Below are 20,125 nucleotides of genomic sequence, written 5' to 3' on the forward strand. Positions count from 1 at the left end.
TTTTATTTTCCTTCACCCTCCCCACCCAACTAATTTTAGTTCTAATTTTAGTTTATACCAGGAGATATCTAAAGTATTCTTAGTCCAGTCTAATCTCTCCTATCCCCCCCTCTTAGTCCCATTTAGTATTCTTACTTATGGGCTAACTGATTATTATTAATATAATTTTAGGGAATTAATTGATAAATTATTAGATTTTATGGCCATTAAAATCATATTAACATTTTAGGGAATTAATTGATAAATTAGATTTTATGGTCATTAAAATCTTTCTTTTTAATAAATACCAGTATAACGCAGGTTCATTGTACATAAAACGAGACTCAAAATATAGTTTGATATAGCCCAATATAGTTCAGTACAGTTCCTGTATATTATAGGTAAAATAGAAAGGAAATTGGGACTTTAAAATGAAGCGGCTGAAGTGTGGAGGTCAAGGAAAAAATAATTTTATTGAATTCATAATAATGTATGATACAGAGTAAATTCATATATATACATACATACATGTACAATTATTGGGCACAAAATATGTTTATGAAGACATCAAGGTGTATGTAAAGACACATCAAGTCAAAAAGCATATGTAAACAGTAAATAGTATATAGGGCAACAGCATAGCCTAAAAGTGCCTCAGGGCGACATATCCGGTACCTATGTTTATAATCGCATAGTGTAAACATAAATGTACTGAATTAATATTGGTAACAATGTCAGGACGTAGTAAATATCACTGTAGCATCCAATGTAGCTCGACGCGTTTCGTGGCTGTATCTCCACTCATCAGGAGCAGATGCGACAGATTCCTGTAAAATGTATAGATATAGTAAACCACACTCAATTAGAGGGGAATAGATACAGTACATAAGGTGCTTTCAAAAGAGATTAGCCAAGCATATCTACCATCCTCGGCAGCGAACGCAGCAAACCGGAACTGGCCCCTTGGTGAGTCGGAGGCACAGATCGCCCCCCCCGGGAGCTGAGGCGGCATATTTGGGCAACGGATGTAGTGAAAAAGTGCCTGGGTGTGAAGATGAATTCCATGTACTGACAGTGCTGGTATATGGGTCATCAAATGGACGTATCTAAAACCAAAAGTGGAAATGAGCGTTAAGTGAACATGTAATGGGGAGATTATTAATAAACTAAAAGTGGTTAAAAATGTGTGGGGTGAGTATAATAGATCTACAAAATATAATAATAATGAGAAATGGTGTATGGGGATGAAAGTGTTTAAAAATAAAATGTGGGAAGGGTGTTAGAACAGTGTGAATGTGAAGTGATGTGTAAACATATATATAGGTTGTGATGTGCCTGCAAAGGTATGATACAGATGAGAGATGTGGTGAAAGTCTGGGGAGTGTGATAAGTGAGCCTGAGTGGAAGGAGTGCTAAGTAATGTCATAGGAGGGTAGAAACGTAAGACAAGTGAATGTGTAGTGTAATAAAAATAAAAATGAAATAAAATCTAGGTAGTGTAAAAGTGGTGAGCAAACAACAACAACATAAATGTGACAACCAAAGTGAACCCAGGACCAAATTGCACCTACCCGATTGCTGTAAGCCATGCAACACCCAGTAAAAAATCAACTGGTGTGCAGGAACCACAGGAGGAGACCGGCTGTGTAAACAGCCATCTCTGACTGGGAAAGCCCAAATACAAGCCGCCAGCACCATGTGCGTGAGCCGGGGGGGGGGGGGGCGCCCACACTAGAGCAGATGGAACCGCCCAGTGATTAGCGCTGACCACCGCCCCCGTTAAGGCCACGCAGGTGGTACTTACAGCGTCAGCGTGATGACGCAAAAAACAGCGTGACGCGCATGACGCGCAGACCGTGGCGCCGATGCACGAAGGGACAACCACCCAAACCTCCCGGACATAAAAAATATATGTACAGGGAGGAGGGGGAGGAGCCCACAATGTGCATCGCAGCTCCCATAGGTGAGGAAAAGAGGCCACCAACACCAGCAGCGTTGCCAGCAGCCAAATGCAAATCACCCCCAGAGACATAGACATGCATAATTTAAAAAACATGAGTATTCATGTACAACCATAGGACTTGTACCGGAGATGTCATATATTATATACTTGGTAGAATTGTTGTCAACATACACCAATAAGCCAAGTCTATTCTTGGCTGTACCAGATGTGCATGTCCCTGTGGGGCATATGGACATCTGAAAAATATATTATAGGTTGTCTTCCTATTTTTAAATTATCATTTCTAATCATTATTATTCTTCTTCATAGATATAATGTCAGACTATCATGATTCCATTCGTCGTCTGTTGGCAGTATGATAATTTAGTTTATAGTTGTTAAGTAGTGGTAGATAATGCCATATTACAGCCACGCTATTATGCTGTGTTTTTATAGATAATAATTATTTTATAGATAATATTATTATGTTTTTTTAAAAGATGTTAGTGTATTGCCGTGTTTTTTAAAAGATAGTATTGCCGTGTTAAGTTGTGTACCATCAGTCACTATGGTTATGATTAGTCGTTCAGTTCCCCTCCCCTGTATGGTATATTTAGCCTATACCAAGAGGACCACCATCAAAGCCTGAGGAAGGAGCATGCATGCTCTGAACACATACCTCCCAACTTTTTGAGATGGGAATGAGGGACACCTATCAGCAAAAGTATGCAGGCATAGGACACACCCCCTGCCACATCCCCTTAAAGGAGAATTATACAAAAAAACAAGATATTTACCACTACTATTTCTTTATAATGGCTTTTGTCATTTACAAATGCATCAGTTTAGAAATCAAATGAAAGGTTTAGCACGGGAAAACACTTTTTGATAAATAAAAAGTGCATTTTATATACATCTATATAGATCAGATCAAAATGACATTGCTCCAAATCAGGGACAGTCCCTCCAAATCAGGAACAGTTGGGAGCTATGCAAACATGAGCCCACCAACTCCATTTCCGGATGTGACGTCATCACAGAGCATCGCCGATCCTCACCCTAGCTTTCTGGAAGCGCTGTGAGCAGTGGCGTAACTAGAACCTTCAGGGCCCCGATGCAAGAAACCATGAAGGGCCCCCCTGAACCCCAGCCAGGGCCCTTCCCTCCGAGTCCGGGTGGTGGAACTCCAGGGCGTGGTCACAGTTATGACCTTTGTGAGCCCTGTAGTTCCACCACTGGTATCAGTATATATATATATTTTTTTAGGTGCCCCATTCCTGTCCCTAAGCAGGATGGGGTCCCTGTCCCCAGAAGAGATGAGGTCCTTTTCTCCAGGGCAGATGAAGTTACTGCCCCCAGGTGAGAAGGGGTCCCTGTCCCCAGGGGAGGTGGAGGTCCCTGTCCCCAGGGGGAGATGGAGGGGGTATGTAATGGTGTGTGGGCGATGGGGTCCTCTCACTCACCATGACCAAGCTGCAGGCCACGCACTCATCCATGTTGGCCTGGGCTCCATCCAGTGTGCTGGACGGGCAATCAGCATATCTCCCAGAAAGACCTTTCATCATCTGTGTATGACGGGGGAGGAGGGGGGCTCGCAGACAAGCCTGCAGTGTCCTCCAGGGGGCTCTCATAGGGCTGCACTGCATCTGTGTGCTTAAAGTTTGTTTACCCGGGAGAAGTATGCAGTGCAGTGTGGGCCGGACTCAGGGGGGGCGGGACTCTGGCTGGGGAGAACAGATATCGGACTGAGCGGCAATGCATGGAGCAGGAGAGGAGTACTCTGAGGAGCCGGCCAAGGACACAGGTCATGTGGGGAATGCACAACTAAAGAGCAGCCAGTGCCATAGTCGAGCATGGAGCTCTGCTAGTCACCCTCCACCTCAAGCCACCCGTGTGCATGGTGCACTGGTACCCCTAGCTGCCTATGCTGCTGCCGGCCATATGTAGAGGGGGCTGCATGGGCCCCCTGCATCACAGGGCCCAGTTGCGGTCACGACTGCTGCACCCCCTATAGTTACGCCCCTGGCTGTGAGCCAATAGTGCAGCTGGATTGTAGCCGGACAGCAGATCTCCTCCACCAGCCAGTGATGCCCCAGCACTATCCCGGGACAGAACGGATGGAACTTCTATTATATACACCCATGCTAGAAAAATGTTGCTCATTTAAGTGTTTTTAGCCTTACGTTTTACTATTAAAATAGTTAACTCGCTGCATTTAGAGGGTGCTGTTCTTTGTCTTTTACTATGTTCCAGCATCTCCTCTAACTTTTGAACTGGCAGCCTCCTAAAGACAGCAAATTATTCTCCTCACATGGACATATTGACAAATATGGACTTATTTTATTGCCCAGTTTGATTGCCCAGTCCCCCCCCCCCTTGTTGCCAGTAGTATACAACCATATCCGGAGTGCGCCATATTATCCTACTGTTTATATGGGCTGTAGTCCATGGTTGAAGACTTGATCCCAAAGGTGTTCGGTAGGGTTGAGATCAGGTACTGATGTAGGATGATTAGACTTGATCCCAAAGGCGTTCAGTAGTGTTGAGACCAGGTATTGATGTTGGATGAGAAGACCTGATCCCAAAGGTTTTCAGTAGGGTTGAGGTCAGGGCTCTGTGCGGGACACTGAAGTTCCTCCACTTCAATGGTCGTCCTCCCACAACTGGATAGTCTATTGGCTATAGAGCTGGCAGGAACAGGTTCAATTTTTCAAGTTCCTAATATTTCCTTTTTTTTTCCTCATCGTTTAGGAAAAATCTAAAAAAAACAAAAAACAAAGAGAAAATAAAATCCAAGAAGCCCTTAAGAGCCTTAACAACATCCTAAAACATCATCATTTCCCCTTTTCAGTTGACTTAAAGAGGAGAGCCAGCTTTAAAAAAATTTAGCTGCTGACTTTTAATAAGCAGACTTACCTGTCCAGGACGCCCGCGATGTCGGCCGCCCGAGGCTGACGCGCCCCTCGGCTCTCGGGTCCCGGCGCCGCCATTTCAACTAAGGGAAACATGCAGTGGAGCCTTGCGGCTTCACTGCCAGTTTCCTACTGCGCATGCGCGAGTCGTGCAGCACTTTGTGAATGGGGGGCGCTGTGTTCTGGGACACACAGTTCCCAGAACACAGCGCGACCCATTACCCAGAAGACCCTGCACGGAGGAGAGAAGACAGAACATCACCGCGGAGGAGGAAGAGGCAGATTAGGATGATATGCCTAGCAACAGGCATTTCTGGTAAGTTTAAAAAATAAAATAAAATTATTTTTTTGATGATTTTTTGCTAATTTTTTATGTACTTTTGTTTTTCAGGGTGGCCCTCTACTTTAAATGCATTTTGCAGAGTAGGCGAAATGTCAATTTTTAGGACAAGATGGAATCATCCAATTTATCTCATGCCTGAATTTTTGCACAGGGGGATTCTGCCCCTGGGGAAACAATCATCCATACTGTATGTGAAGGGCTGGGGCACTTCTGATTTTCCACTTGTTGATGTGCTTAGTACACTTCGATGGGGGATCAGTTTATGACTTGATTTTCATTTACTGCCTTTAAATTATATTTATGTGGTCGCCCTGTGTTTACACTGCTTTATTTCGGTACCCTACTTTAGATATTTTGTTCAGTTTCCATATTTTTCAAAAAAATGAAATTACATATAATTCACACATATAGTGTTTTTCTGAGTTCCATATTATGGTGATGTTTCTTAAAACCTTCAGAACCACATTCTGCTTTTTTATTCATCTTTGTGTGGCAGAACATTATAAGGTTACAATGTACAATGCTTTCATCTCAGCCTCAAAGTCATGGGCTTTAACCAAGGACAGCTTTTTGATAAATGGTGGACCCTTTCTGAAAAATGATATTATTGTTGTACATCAAGACATGTCAGGAATCTATTCAGGCAGACTTAGGTCTCTTTCACATGGTTGTACCAGAACGTGTGCGCTCAGTGACATGCAATCGCTGCATCCCAATAGACATGGAATGGAACTGCCTATACAGGGATGAATGAAACTCCTATGCACCACGTGTGAACATAGATGACCCTTGACATGGGTGTACAGATAGGTATGCTCAAATGAATGAAGACTTAAGGGCACATTCTTAAAGATAAAAATGTATTTTATCAGAGCAGGCATATACACTCACCAGACACTTTACTAGTTTGGACCCCCTTTTGCATATAGAACTTCCTTAATTCTTCATGGCATAGATTCAGCAAGGTGAAATATTCCTCAGAGATTTTGGTCCATATTGACATGATAGCATCATGCAGTTGCTTCAGATTTGTCGGCTGCACATCCATGATGCAAATCTCCCATTCCACCACACCCCAAAGGAGCTAAAATCATCTCACCACTGGTTTATTGAACATGACAATGAGGTCACTGTACTCCGATGGCCTCCACAGTCACCAGATCTCAATCCAATAGAGCAGCGGTCATCAACCCTGTCCCCAGGACTCACTAGGCCAGGCTTTTTGTATTACCTCGGGGAGATGCAGACTAGAATACTGCAATCACTGAGCAGCAAATGATATCACCTGTAATGTATTTTAGTTATCTTGCAAGCCTGGCCTATTAGTGGGCCCTGAGGACAGGGTTGGTGACCACTGCTTTATTGGATTGAGATCTGGTGACTGTGGAGGCCATTAAAGTACAGTGTCTTCATTGGCATGTTTAAGAAACCAGTGGTGGGATGTTTGGAGCTTTGTGACATGGTGCATTATCCTACTGGAAGGAGCCATCAGAAGATGGGTACACTGCAGGGCCATTTTTAAGGCAGGGCAAAAGGGGCAGCTGCCCTGGGCCCTGTCATTGTTGTGGGGCCCAAAGCAGCTGCTTCATACTTGCCAACTATCCTGGTTTAAATTCCCTCGTCCCTTGAGGTTTTAGTCCTGTGCTGTGTCCCGATATCTCAGTGTGAAGTGCTGCTACTAATGCTGCCCAGCTCTGCCTTATTGTTGTTGAAATATGACTCACCTTCAGACCCTGTGTTTACCTGTAAATTACTGGCATTCATATGTAAATAGGGGCAGCCAGCGGGATTGATATGTATATCATGCCCCCTGAGGTCACATCCACAGTAATCTCTAGCAACCAATCAACAAGCACAAATCATGTGCTGTAACCTTTAGCAACTAATCAGTGAGCCATAATGTGTGCTGTAACCTCTAGCAACCAGTCAGTGAGCAGTAATGATACACTGTAACCTCTGGCAACCAATCGCAATAGCTGCCTGATCTGATTCAGTAAACTTATTTTGAGTCTAGCTGCTATTTATTGTATGTCTCAGAGCAGGTGGAGAGCAAAAGTGCATGCCCCCCCTCCCCCCCAAGAAAAGTTTTGCCCAGGGTCCAATCAATATTAAAGAAGGCTCTGGTACATTGTAGTCATAAAGGTATGTTCATGGTCAGCAACAATACTGGGGTAGGCTATGCCATTTAAAGGATGCTTAATTGGTACTAGAGGGCCCAAAGTATGCAAAGAAAATATCCTCCACATCAATTCACCACCACCACGAGCCTTAACTGTTAATACAAGGCAGGATGGACTACATTACAGAAATTCTGACCCTACTATCTGAATGATGCAGCTGAAATCAAGACTCATCAGACCAGGCAACGTTTTTCCAATCTTCTATTGTCCAATATTGGTGAGCCTGTGTGAATTGTAGCCTCAGTTTCCTGTTCTTAGATGACAAGAGTGACACCCAATGTGGTCTTCCGCTTCTGTAGCCCATCTGCTTCAGAGTTCAATGTATTGTGCGTTCAGAGATGGTATTCTGCATACCTTAGTTGTAACAAATGGCTACTTGAATTACTGTTGCCTTTCTATCATCTCAAACCAGTCTGCCCATTCGCCTAAAATAATCCATCAGATGATTATGAAAAGATTGACGTGTTTCAGTCTCTTAGTCATGACCTTGGTCATAAGTTTTTCCTATACACCATATGGTCAGACATTTGTGGAAACTGACTCCTGATGTCAGGATCTGGGTCTGAACCTGTGATCTGTGCTTTGTCTGGCGGTGTTTCTTTTTGCTGGATAGCTTCCTGGATAATTCCTTGAATAATCCTGTCTTGAGCCTCGTCTCCCTTGGACTTTGAAACTCTTTGCTGCTTTCATGGACTTTCATGACTAAAATAAGCCATGCCGTTGCACTTCCCGCTTGCCAGATTATTGAGCACTCTCCAGCCAATATCTCGCTCGTGTCACTCCTGCTGCCATCCGTAACTTCACTACCATTTATTAGGCTTGTTCCTGGACTACGCTGCTGCTTGACCCCAACCTGCAACCACTCGTTACCGATCTTTGCCTTGTTTACCATCTATGCTTCTGCTCAGGGCTGGACGGGGACAAAAATGTTACCATCATTTTATCCAGACTGGCCCACTTTAATTTAGCAAACACGCACAAAAACAGTATATAAACTATACGCAATTGCGCAAAAAACATAAGTAAAAACATTTGACTAAATATAAACGTAATAAACTTTTTAGTTAGAGAAAAAGATGCATTTCCACATTACAGACACCTTTAGAATGACATGAGTAAGTTGTATAAAAGGTATTGGGCATAGGATAGAACATATTTGTCCTCCAAGTTTTACAACAGTTATTTTTCTGTATCAAAATGTGTTACCTGAAAATATACTATAACTCCGTCCTCACTCACCTCTTATTTAACTTATTCTCCTCTGTATTTTTCTCCTCCTTCCTTCTCACATCACTGCATGAAGTGGGAGGGCTAACGTCATGTAGCAACATTGCTGCAGCCTCATTGACTGGAATTTCAGAAACTGGCATTGCTGCACAGCCATTGGCTGCCTTTCAGCAATGCAGCGGCGCTGAGGCTGAGCCGGGTTGCGCACTATGAAGTGAGGTGATGGGCAGTGTGGATTACAGGTCTCTCCTATACCAGCCGGCTGGACAATCCCATCAATCCTGAGCCCCTCACTCTCTGTGCCCATCAGTGCTGCTCCTCATTCTGTGCCCATCAGTGCAGCCCCTCAGTCTGTACCCATGAATTCTGAGCCTCTCAGTCTTGCCCATCAATGCTGACTCTGAGTCCTTCAGTCTGTGTTCAATGCAGACTCACCAGTGCTTGGTTCACACATCGGGTATCTCCCTCTGTGTCACAAAGCTTGTGTCTGAATTATTTGGCGGTGCTGTAACAGGGTCCTGCCTTTGACACTAACGCCTTCTGTGATAGACGGAACTTCCGTCTATCACAGGAGGAGCTGGTGTAGGAGGCGGGACTCTGTTACAGCGCCGGTGAAGAAGTCAAACACAAGCTTTGTGACATGTCTGTGTCATACACAAGAGGAGGAGGGAAAGAATCAGGGAGCACTCTGCAGTCTGCACTTGGATCAGCCATGGACACTGCAAGGAATGCTCACAGACACCAGTGTCTGTGTATGGACACCTTGGCGATCCATGGCAGTGCTCAAATTAATGGCTGCGTGAGCCGCTCAGGTTGTCACTGAAACCAGCCCACTGAGCAGTCGGCCCACCGGGAAACACCCGGTAGTTCCCGATGGCCAGTACATGCCTGCTTATGCTTGATCCCAACCTGATATATCTGCTACTGGACCCTAGCTTGCTCGCCTCTCAGTGGCGCAATCCTGAGGACCACAATCTGATATAAACCCCCAGCAAACCCTGTATCCACCATCAGGCGCTATGTTTAACACTGGTGCTTAGACTGCACACCTCTGGTAAGTCCATGTCACCTGCCAGGTTGACCTGCTTCTGTACTTATCAAGCTGGTCGGTGGGAGCCTCTACTACTATAGTTACTGGTCTCTGAGCCTGACCCCTGACTGACACCTGACCATCACACCAATATAAGTTTTTTTTGGACATTCTATTCTGTCTAGATCTATCTCATTCCCATTCTTTTCAGAGTATGCAAAGCAATCTGTGATTGGAGAAGTGAAGATCATGATGTTTATCTGTACCCCCTCCGTTCAAATAAATGCCTTGTATTTGGTGAAAAGTATGCTAGATGTTTTCTATAAGGAAGAGGCTCTGAGTAAGCACCATTCTGCCCCTATCTCCCAGTTAAGGTCCATTATTGTCACCCTGTCACATAGGCTTCTGAAAGAAACCACAAATTTAACGTTCCTTGTTGTCACCAATAGGATACTCATCCTTAGAAATGTGATGAAGTCATTCCTGGAGTTCATGTAGATATAAAGTGGCTTCAAAGAGGCTGTGGGAGACCAGCAGCACTGAGATAAATGAAAAAAATGTGTTCGGGTATACATCTACTAACCGAGGTTGGCCAAAAAATACCAAAATCAACCTTCTCTCCAGCTACCCCAGGATCAGAAGCCTCTCCACCTAAAGCAGGAATAGCGGGAACTTACTCTGTAAGAACATCTCACATTTCCAAGCTTGGGCTTTGTGTGCCAACATTCTATTATCACTTATTTTATTTGTTTAAAGTGTTAGATAGTGTTACCCTGACCTTTAGTTCTTCCGCGGTATGAATATGTCGAAAAGCATCTATCTGACCATTTATATTATAGTTCCAGTTAATCTCTCTTTGGTATGATGACATTGAAATTATATGGATCTTGCTTTTTTTTAAATCTAAAAATTCAAAAATCCTAGCCTCTGCTCGATAAAAGCATTGTCTAATTCAATATTATTAGTGGGGCTGCTTCAGCAGTCCCACTATTGTTATTCGTTGTATTTATTAATCATCATCATCTTATTATTATTATTATTCTGTAAGTTTTTTGGCTCTGCGTAACTTCTGCATACTTTCAGCTATTAAAGCCATTCAACTTTTAAAATGTTCAGCTCTTTCAGCTGATGATGGAACTTTTTTCTACTATTTATACTTTTTAAAATATTAAGCTTTTTAACACTTTTTTTTAACATTGAAGTCAATGAGAGAATGCTTAAAATCCTTAAAATCTTCTTCCGGTACCAAAACTTTCAGCTCCTTCATACTTTCACCTACAGACGCCAAACTTTAAAATGTTCACAAAATATTCAGCTATCTGGCTATATCTTTTCAGTTTGATATCTTTTACAGTTTTTGTGGAAAAGCTGCTAATGTTTAGTGACTGGCTACATTTCGTTTTAGAAATAGACCCTTATGTTTTTCCCACAAATTTCAATGTTCTAGGCTGCCTGTTTCCCTATACCAGTGATGCAGAATCTTGGCACCTCAGATGTTTTGGAACTACATTTCCCATGATGCTTACCTACACTGCAGAGTGCATGAGCATCATGGGAAATGTAGTTCTAAAACATCTATGGTGCCAAGGTTTGCCATCACTGCCCTAGACCAATAGTGAATACCCGTTGTTGAGGCACGGCTCCACTCAGCTGATAATGGATTACATTTGTTGAGCAGCAATGTCTACCAAATTAAGTTGGGGGACCCTTTTGCCCTTCCTTCTCTGATATGGCCACTCAGCTGTCTGCCAACTGCTAGTTCCCATCTCTCTCCACAGTTACTGAGCTGGTGATGATATTCTGCTCGTCAGTCCTGACTACTTAAGCCGTCCAGTCCAGAGGAGCTCTGCCTTCGCCTTGGTCAAAATCACAGAGACTATCTCCTGCGTTCCTGTTCAAAGACTTGCTTTGCTGACATCCCTTCTGGCTCCAGATCCTGCTTACTGTTCCACTACATTGATTTCTGACTTATGGCTTTGCTGACTATCCGTTCTGGTTACTGAACTTTGGCCAAGTTTTGACTATGTTTGTTTTTTCTACATTTATTATTAAAGAAGTGTGATTTAACTGTACTGTCTCTGCCTGATTTCATGGTTTCTGACACCCCCACACAGTGAAGTTGCAAGGCCCCATTCACTTCCCCCTTCACGTGATGGTTGGAAAATTTTTGTTGTAAAGCACCCCAGCTGCGGCATGTGTTTGCCCACATATGGCTCAGGAGGTGGTTGAGAGGCCAGTAAATACATGGCTTAGCCCCCTGTTTTACCACCTTCTCACAAGTATAAACTAAGCCTTATTTGGCATACCTCCCATCAGTATACCAATCATCTTACATACCAGCACCTTTAAACTTCAAGGAGCCATATAATATATGGATACTGACATCACCGACACATGTACATCCATTTTTTTCTTATGGATAGCCAAGCATTTTTTTGGATGCTGCTAAGATAAATTTTTATTTGATTCAATTGCTTCTAAGATACCGATTATCTGATATATAGAGTTTATTTCCTGAGAGCATTCTTGGTATGCATTAGCACTTGTAATCTTTGAGCAATTACATGTATAACAGGGATTTTCATGTTTACTGGTGGTAATCATGAATGTGCAAAAGTGCTGTTACTCCACCGGTGGATATCCTTTTAAGTTCCATGATTACATTACTTGAAGAACTTATGAATGTTTCTCCTATTGTGCTACTATTCATACGTACATCTACAATCCGTGAAGTGTGTATAAACTTGTCAGGATATGCTGGGTAATTTACCAGGAATGAAGGGATATTATACATAGCGTGTTCAAAATTCACAGCTTGGCAACGCTTCATCTATAGGAACTCTTTTTCTTTTTCATTAACCACTTCAGCCCCGGAAGAATTGACTGCTCAATGACCAGGCCATTTTTTTTTTTGCGATTTGGCACTGCGTCGATTTAACTGACAATTGCACGGTTGTGCGACGCTGTACCCAAACAAAATTTACGTCCTCTTTTTCCCACAAATAGAGCTTTCTTTTGGTGGTATATGATCACCTCTGCGTTTTTTTGTTTTTTTTTCGCTATAAACAAAAAATCGCAACAATTTTGGAAAAAAAAAACAATATTTTGAACTTTTTGCTGTAATAAATAGTCCAATTTTTTAAAATAAAAAGTACATTTTTTCCTCAGTTTAGGCTGATATGTATTCTTCTACATATTTTTGGTAATAAAAATCGCAATAAGCATATATTGATTGGTTTGTTCTAAAGTTATAGCTTCTACAAATAGGGGATAGATTTATGGCATTTTTATTATTATTTTACTAGTAATGGCAGTGATCTGCAATTTTTATTGAGACTGCGATATTATGGTGGCACATCAGACACTTTTGACATATTTTTAAGTCGATTGACAATTATCCGCATGCCGAGCAGCCGCCACAGTTGTACTGCGGCGACATGGCTTGGCTGCGTGAATCACCCCCATGTTACATCGGTAACACAGATGGCCACGGGGGGGCGCGTGTGCACGCCCCCTGCTCGTCCACAGAGCCGATGCGAGTGCCCAGTGGTCGCGGTCACCATCGGGCACCTGTGAACGCTCGGGACACACAGAGAAATGGGATCTGTGTGTGTAAACTCTGAGGGGAGAACAGACAGATCGTCTTTTCATACAGATTATGAACAGATGATCTGTCATCTTAGAACACGCACTAGGACACATTTAACCTCTTCACTGCCCCCTAATGGTTAACCCGTTCACTGCCAGTGACATTTTTACAGTAATCAATGCAATTTTATAGCATCAATCGCTGTAAAAATGCCAATGGTCCCAAAAATGTGTCAAAATTGTCCGACTTGTCCGCCATGTCGCAGTACCGATAAAAATCGCAGATTATTACTAGTAAAAAAAAAATTTATAAAAAAAACGCCATATATCTATCCCCTATATTGTAGACGCTATAACTTTTGCACAAATCAATGAATATACGCGTATTGCGATTTATTTTACCAAAAATATGTAGTAGGATACATATCAGGCCTAAACTGAGGAAAAAACATTTTTTTATATATTTTTGGGGATATTTATTACAGCAAAAAATTTAAAAATATTGAGTTTTTTTCTAAATTGTTGCTCTTGTTTTTGCTTGCAGCAAAAAAAGTAAAAGCCGCAGAGACAATCAAATACCACCAAAAGAAAGCTCTATTTGTGGGAAAAAAGGACGTCAATTTTGTTTGGGAGCCACGTAGCACGACCGCGCAATTTTCAATTAAAGCGACGCAGTGCCGAATAGCAACGCTCTGGTCTTTGGTCCTGGGCTGTCACATGGGTTGATGTCACATGGCGACAGTCCCAGCATCCTCCGGGACTGTGACATCGTAAGGGGGCGGGTCACCATGTGACATCAACCCATGTGACATCAACCCATGTGACACCGCCCCTTGTCCCTATATAAGTCGCCGCGCAGCGCGTCCCTGGCATTGTGGCCGGAGAGAACGTTGAGTCAACATCTCCAGGAGAAGAAGGAGAAGAAGAAGAAGAACGGAAGGCGGCGGCGACAGAAGACCAGGCCACCGCCTGTAAAAGAGCTATAAGAAGGCGCGGTGGCCCGGCAGAAGAACCGAAGAGGGGGACAAGACCCCTGAAGTCGGAAGAAGAGGCCGCGGCGACGAAGAAGAAAGCCGGGCTCCTCCGCTAGTAAAAGAGCTACAAGAAGATAGCGGAGGAGTCCGGCGAGAAGACCCCCGAAGACGGAAGACCCCCGGAGCTGTGCAATAAATTATTTTATCTTGTGTGTTGTGTTTTTTTTGTACTTTATTTTACAGGTGAATGGGTAGGGGTAAATTGTACCCCATACTCATTCACATAGGGTGGGGGGCCGGTATCCGGGGGCCCCCTTATTAAAGAGGGCTCCTGGATTCCGATAAGCCCCCCGCCCGCAGACCCCGACAACCAACGGCCAGGGTTGTCGGGAAGAGGCCCTTGTCCTCATCAACATGGGGACAAGGTGCTTTGGGGTGGGGGGGCCGCGCGGCCCCCCCTTCCCCAAGGCACCCCCCATGTTGAGGGCACGCGGCCTGGTGCGGCTCAGAGGGGGGGGGGGGCGCTCGCTCGCCCCTCCTTTCCTGGCCGGCCGGGTAGCGTGCTCGGACAAGGGTCTGTTGTGGACTTGGGGCGGACCCCCACGCCGATTTTTTGCGACGTTGGGGTTCCCCTTTAAGTCCATACCAGGTAGCGGGGCCAGCGGCGTCTCCCTCGTGGGCCCCGCCTACCTGGAGACGCGCTCGAAATGAGCAGACTTTCCTCCGCGTGCGTGGGCGAGTCCGTTCAGTAGGGCGGATAGTACGGCGGACTTAGTACGCCGTATTAGTCCGCTGAAAAAGTGCCGTGTGTGGGCAAGTAGCCCGTTCGGAAAGTCCGATGGACAGTCTGGCGGGAAGTCCGCCAGACTAAGTACGTCGGATAGACGGCTCTAAGTCCGTCGGATAGACGGCTACGTGTGTACGCGGCATATGTAACAAAGTATGTTAAAATCCCTGCAATGTACATCGATCACCCAGAGGGGAATCTTTTTTTCTCAACAAAAGTGGAGTTATGCTTTAAGTATGTAATACAGTTGTGTATATGTTAGAAAAATCAACAGAAACATTTTAAAAAAGTCTCCCTTCAAACAGCCCAAGTTCCAGTATTCAGGAATAAATCTGGGGGTTATTATTGGAACCTCAAATCTCTTAGACAGCACATCTCTTGTAGGCGTAATTGCTAACAGATTAAGTTGTCATTAGCAGATCCCCAAAAGCTAGCGGATCTTGCTGCCACATAGCGAGACTCACTAGGTGAGAGGCGCTTACAGCAGGGAAGCCTTCCCTCTTCAATTACACTTGTGGTCTATTAAGAGTCTGTGGACATTAGTAGCTAAGGAGTTTAGAGTGTTTTTAAGAAGTGAATGCGTTAACCTATCATCGTTAGCGAACATTGCATGTAAACTGCATTTACTTGCCCAGTTTAAAATGCCTGGTTATGATTTAGTAAAGCATTAGGGATGTATAAAATTTAGACTTCCCATTTCCCGAAAATTTGGGTGAGATAAATTGCAGTCAATAGGTATGGAGAAACGTAAGTAGTGTAGGAGGGCTCTTTTGGGCTTTAAATGGCTTCTGGGGATTGCAGAAACTCCCTTAGGGCTCTTTTATGTGGGCAGCATGAGGGTGGTAAAAAGAGGGAGTTGAGCTGCTGTTTTACTGCCCCCTAACCCCCCAATCCAGAAAACCCAGCTAAATTCTACCATTGCTACTGCACTAGGCTGTATACAGTACCTTGAAAAAGTATTCATACCCCTTGACATTTTCCACATTTTGTCATGTTACAACCAAAAACTTAAATGTATTTTATTGGGATTTTATGTGATAGACCAACACAAAGTGGCATATAATTGTGAAGTGGAAGGAAAATTATAAATTGTTTTCAAAATTTATTACAAATAAATATCTGAAAAGTGGGGCGTGCATTTTGTTCAGCCCCCTTTACGCTGATACCGCTAAGGCTGCTTTCACACTGGGGCGGTATTCAGGCGTTACAGCGCTATAAATAGCGCCTGTGTAACGCCTGAAAAAAACCGGCCCCTTTAACTCCAGTGTGAAAGCCGGAGGGCTTTCACACTGGAGCGATGCGCTGGCAGGACGGTGAAAAAAGTCCTGCCAGCCGCATCTTTGCAGCGGTGAAGGAGCGGTGTATTCACCGCTCCTATACCGCTGCTAACCATTGGAATCAATGGGACACCGCGGCAATACCGCCGGCAAAGCGCCGCTGCAGCGGTGCTTTGCGGGCGGGTTTAACCCCTTTTCGGCCGCTAGCGGGGGTTAAAACCACCCCGCTAGCGCCCGCACACCGCCGCTAAAACGACGGTAAAGCGCCGCTAAAAATAGCGGCGCTTTACCGCCGACGCTGCTCTCGCCCCAGTGTGAAAGCAGCCTAACTAAAATCTAGTGGAACCAATTGCCTTCGGAAGTCACCTAATTAGTAAATAAAGTCCGCCTGTGTGTAATTTAATCTCAGTATAAATACTATTCTGGGAAACCCTCAGAAGTTTGTTAGAGAACCTTAGTGAGCAAACAGCATCATTTAGGCCAAGGAACAGTGGCAAGAAGAAAGCCCTTGTTGAAAGAAAGCCATATGAAGTCCCGTTTGCAGTTTACAAGAAGCCATGTGGGGGACACAGCAAACATGTGGAAGAAGGTGCTCTGGTCAGATGAGACTAAAATGGACCTTTTTGGCCTAAAAGCAAAATGCTATGTGTGGCAGAAAACTAACACTGCACATCACCCTGAACACACCATCCCCACCGTGAAACATGGTGGTGGTAGCATCAGACCATGACTACGGTGCTTTGCTTAATGGCCAAGGGCACGTTTACACTAGTGGTTGAGGGGTAATAAAATTCCACAGTTGAGACATGTTTTAACCTTACCCCCTTTAGCTGTAGCTAGGGGTGTATGCATGCCACTTCAAAGCAACATGGGCTGCAGCAGCAGTTATGCCCCCTGTCCCTTTTGGCAGGCATAGCACCCTCCAATAGTGTTGGGTGAATGGTTTGCCTGAGCAGGAGTTTGGGCCGAACATTGGCTGTTCCGCCCATTTGTCCAACACTCCAATTTGCAGGTTGTTTCCGCGGGTGCTTGCTCTGCTGAATGCTCTGCAATGTGCTGCGTGCTGCACAGTGAATTTTGCGCCCCGTTTACTGGTGCCTAATCTAAAAGCAGCGATTGGGTGTTTCCAATTATGTGACCACCGTGGCAGCCAATCACGTCGGTCAAGTGCTCTTAAGCCCTGCCTCCCAGTGTCATAAACCTCTTAAAAGGATGGGAGGCATCGCTGTGAAAAGGTTAACAGACCGAAATTGTGCAAATAAAAGAAGCTCATTGTCATTGTTTACATCCACTTGAAAGCTACAGAACACAAATAACATATTACATTAAAGTTGATTAAAAAAACACCAAACCAAATAAGCTACACTAACCGAAATACAATCCCCATGAAAAAAAAAAAAAACACCTCATAATAAAATTAAAAAAAAATTTAAAAAATCACAAGAACTCACCCCTGCTCAAATACCTGCAGCTTTTACTTTTATATCTGTACTAGAATTTTGCTGATATTGATTAAAGTGAAACTTTTTTTAAAGCCAGAATCTGCTAAAATCCTTTTTCTTTCCTCAGGTTCGATTTGTGAGCAGCACCTGGGTTTTCGGGAAGCTCATGTGTCACGTGAGCCGGTTTGTCCAATATTGCTCAGTCCATGTATCCGTCCTTACTCTCACTGCCATCGCTCTGGACAGACATCAGGTGAGACATCTACAGCAGATCATTTAGGGCTCAGCTACAAAAGCAGTATGAGATTAAGGTTTTAAAGTCGACCTTTTAGTAACTTTACAATTTGAACACATTCCTCCTCTATTAAAAAGCATTACTTAAAGTGGTTGTAAAGTCAGACGTTTCTTTTATCTTAAAGCATTCCACCATCTTGCATGCAAGGCTCCACGATCTCCTAAGCCAGTGGTTCTCAACTCCTGTCCTTAGGACCCACCAACAGACCAGGTTTGCAAGATAACTGAAATATATCACAGGTGATACAATTTGTTGCTCAGTGATTGCAGAATTCTAGTCTGCATCTCCTTAAGGTAATACTTAAAATCTGGCCTGTTAGAGGGTCCAGGAGTTGAGAACCACTGTCCTAAGCCAAGATAGACTCCATACACATGAGTTATATCCCCAGATGACGCTGGTTACAGAGAAGAACGTTGGGAAGGGCCTCATGCGTGATGTTGTTCTGCAAACTGGCCAGACCGCTTGGACCTGCTGGTTGTTTGTAACATATGCTGTGTAGTACACCCCTCACATTTTTTGTAAATATTTTATTATATCGTTTTATGTGACAACATTGAAGAAATCACACTTTGCTACAATGTAAAGTAGTGAGTGTACAACTTGTATAGCAGTGTAAATTTGCTGTCACCTCAAAATAACTCAACACAAAGCCATTAATGTCTAAACCGCTGGCAACAAAAGGGAGTACACCCCTAACTGAAAATGTCCAAATTGGGCCCAAAGTTTCAATTTTTGTGTGATCACCATAATTTTCCAGCACTGCCTGGAGGGTTACTCTTGGGCATGGAGTTCACCAGAGCTTCACAGGTTGCCACTGGAGTCCTCTTCTACTCCTCCATGACAACATCACGGAGCTGGTGGAGGTTAGAGACCTTGTGTTCCTCCACCTTCCGTTTTCAGATGCCCCACAGGCAGTGGTGGCCCGTCCATAGGGGGCGTCCGGGCGCCGCCCCCCCCCCCATGCAGTCAAAAAAAAAAGGAAAAAAAAAAAAAAAAAAGTTAAAAAACATTTTATTTAAACATGTCCCTTTAAAAAAATAAAATAAAATTTAATGTCTTTATGTGCACTGTGTCCTGGCGCCGGGCACAGTGCAATATGGTAAGTGCCACATCTGTGCAATCACGAGATTGCAGACGAGGCGCTTCATTTGCCCCAAAAAAAGCGATCTGTGGTGCAGTCGATCGCGCCACAGCTTCCGGCGCGATGGACTGCCCAGGCAAGTGCATAGACTTGAGTTAATATGGGCGGAGCTTCGACGTCACTCAAGGAAGTGACATTGGCACTCTGCTGCAGTGCTGAGGATCAGGTAAGCCATTGCTTTTCAACAGCGTTTTACATGTTAGGTGGTCGGCGGCACGGCGGGACCCCCCCCCCCTCTGCTGAACAACCTTGATGTCTCTCATTTCCGGTGGTCGGCAGCAGCACCCCCTCCCCCCGGGTTAACAACAGGTTTGTTCAAGTTTGCTGGTCGGCAGACAACCTTAATGTCTCTCATTTTCGGTGGTCGGCGGCGGCACCCCCCTCACCAACACACCCCCCCCCCCCCCTCGCCCGCTCAATTTGATTTCTCATTTTCAGTGGCATCCAAGGAATTTCATCCATGCATGGATGCACTGCAAACTTAGTAAAAATAATGGCAGCTAGGAAGGCTATTACAGGAGGATCCAATTGGATTTTGTGGGGCTGAAACATTCTCCTCATATATGCCTAACATCTGCTTCATGGTAGAAAACCGCATTCTGGGGAGTACCATCATGTAATTATAAAAGAAAAGCTCATGCACATTAAATACAAGCAATGAATAGCAACTTTCACCTATAGTCCCCAGAGAAATTACAGCCCCACAATGGAATCCTTGTGATAAGCTTGCAATGATTTACCTCTATCTTTGTTGGGGACTGTAGTCTGTCTAGTTTGTATTCATTGCTTGAAATGTAACGTGCATGGGCGTTTTTTTATATTTCAATTAACTATGCTTTAAACTTTATTTAATAAAACCAGGATAGTCCCATATTTTGTTGAATTTATCTCCTGCTTTTAAATCTTTGTCACATGCTTTCCAAAGGAAATGATCACCTTCTGTGCTCATGCATATTGCTGAGGCATATTGTCCCTATTCCTATTTAAATCGAAAATTGAATGTTGTGG

General features: G+C 44.0%; 1 protein-coding gene across 1 annotated transcript in view; it reads left to right on the forward strand.

Annotated features, from left to right (window-relative positions):
- LOC143981461 (G-protein coupled receptor 83-like) overlaps positions 1-20,125 on the forward strand; it is a 66,520-nt gene that overhangs the window by 13,117 nt on the left and 33,278 nt on the right. The window contains exon 2 of the mRNA XM_077479344.1: positions 17,809-17,934. Within this exon, the coding sequence (XP_077335470.1) occupies positions 17,809-17,934 (126 nt within the window). The remainder of the gene's footprint in view (positions 1-17,808; positions 17,935-20,125) is intronic.

This window comes from Lithobates pipiens, unplaced genomic scaffold, assembly GCF_037356315.1.
Source record: "Lithobates pipiens isolate NorthernLeopardFrog02 unplaced genomic scaffold, aLitPip1_a1.2 Scaffold_1, whole genome shotgun sequence".
NCBI classification, from domain to species: domain Eukaryota; kingdom Metazoa; phylum Chordata; class Amphibia; order Anura; family Ranidae; genus Lithobates; species Lithobates pipiens.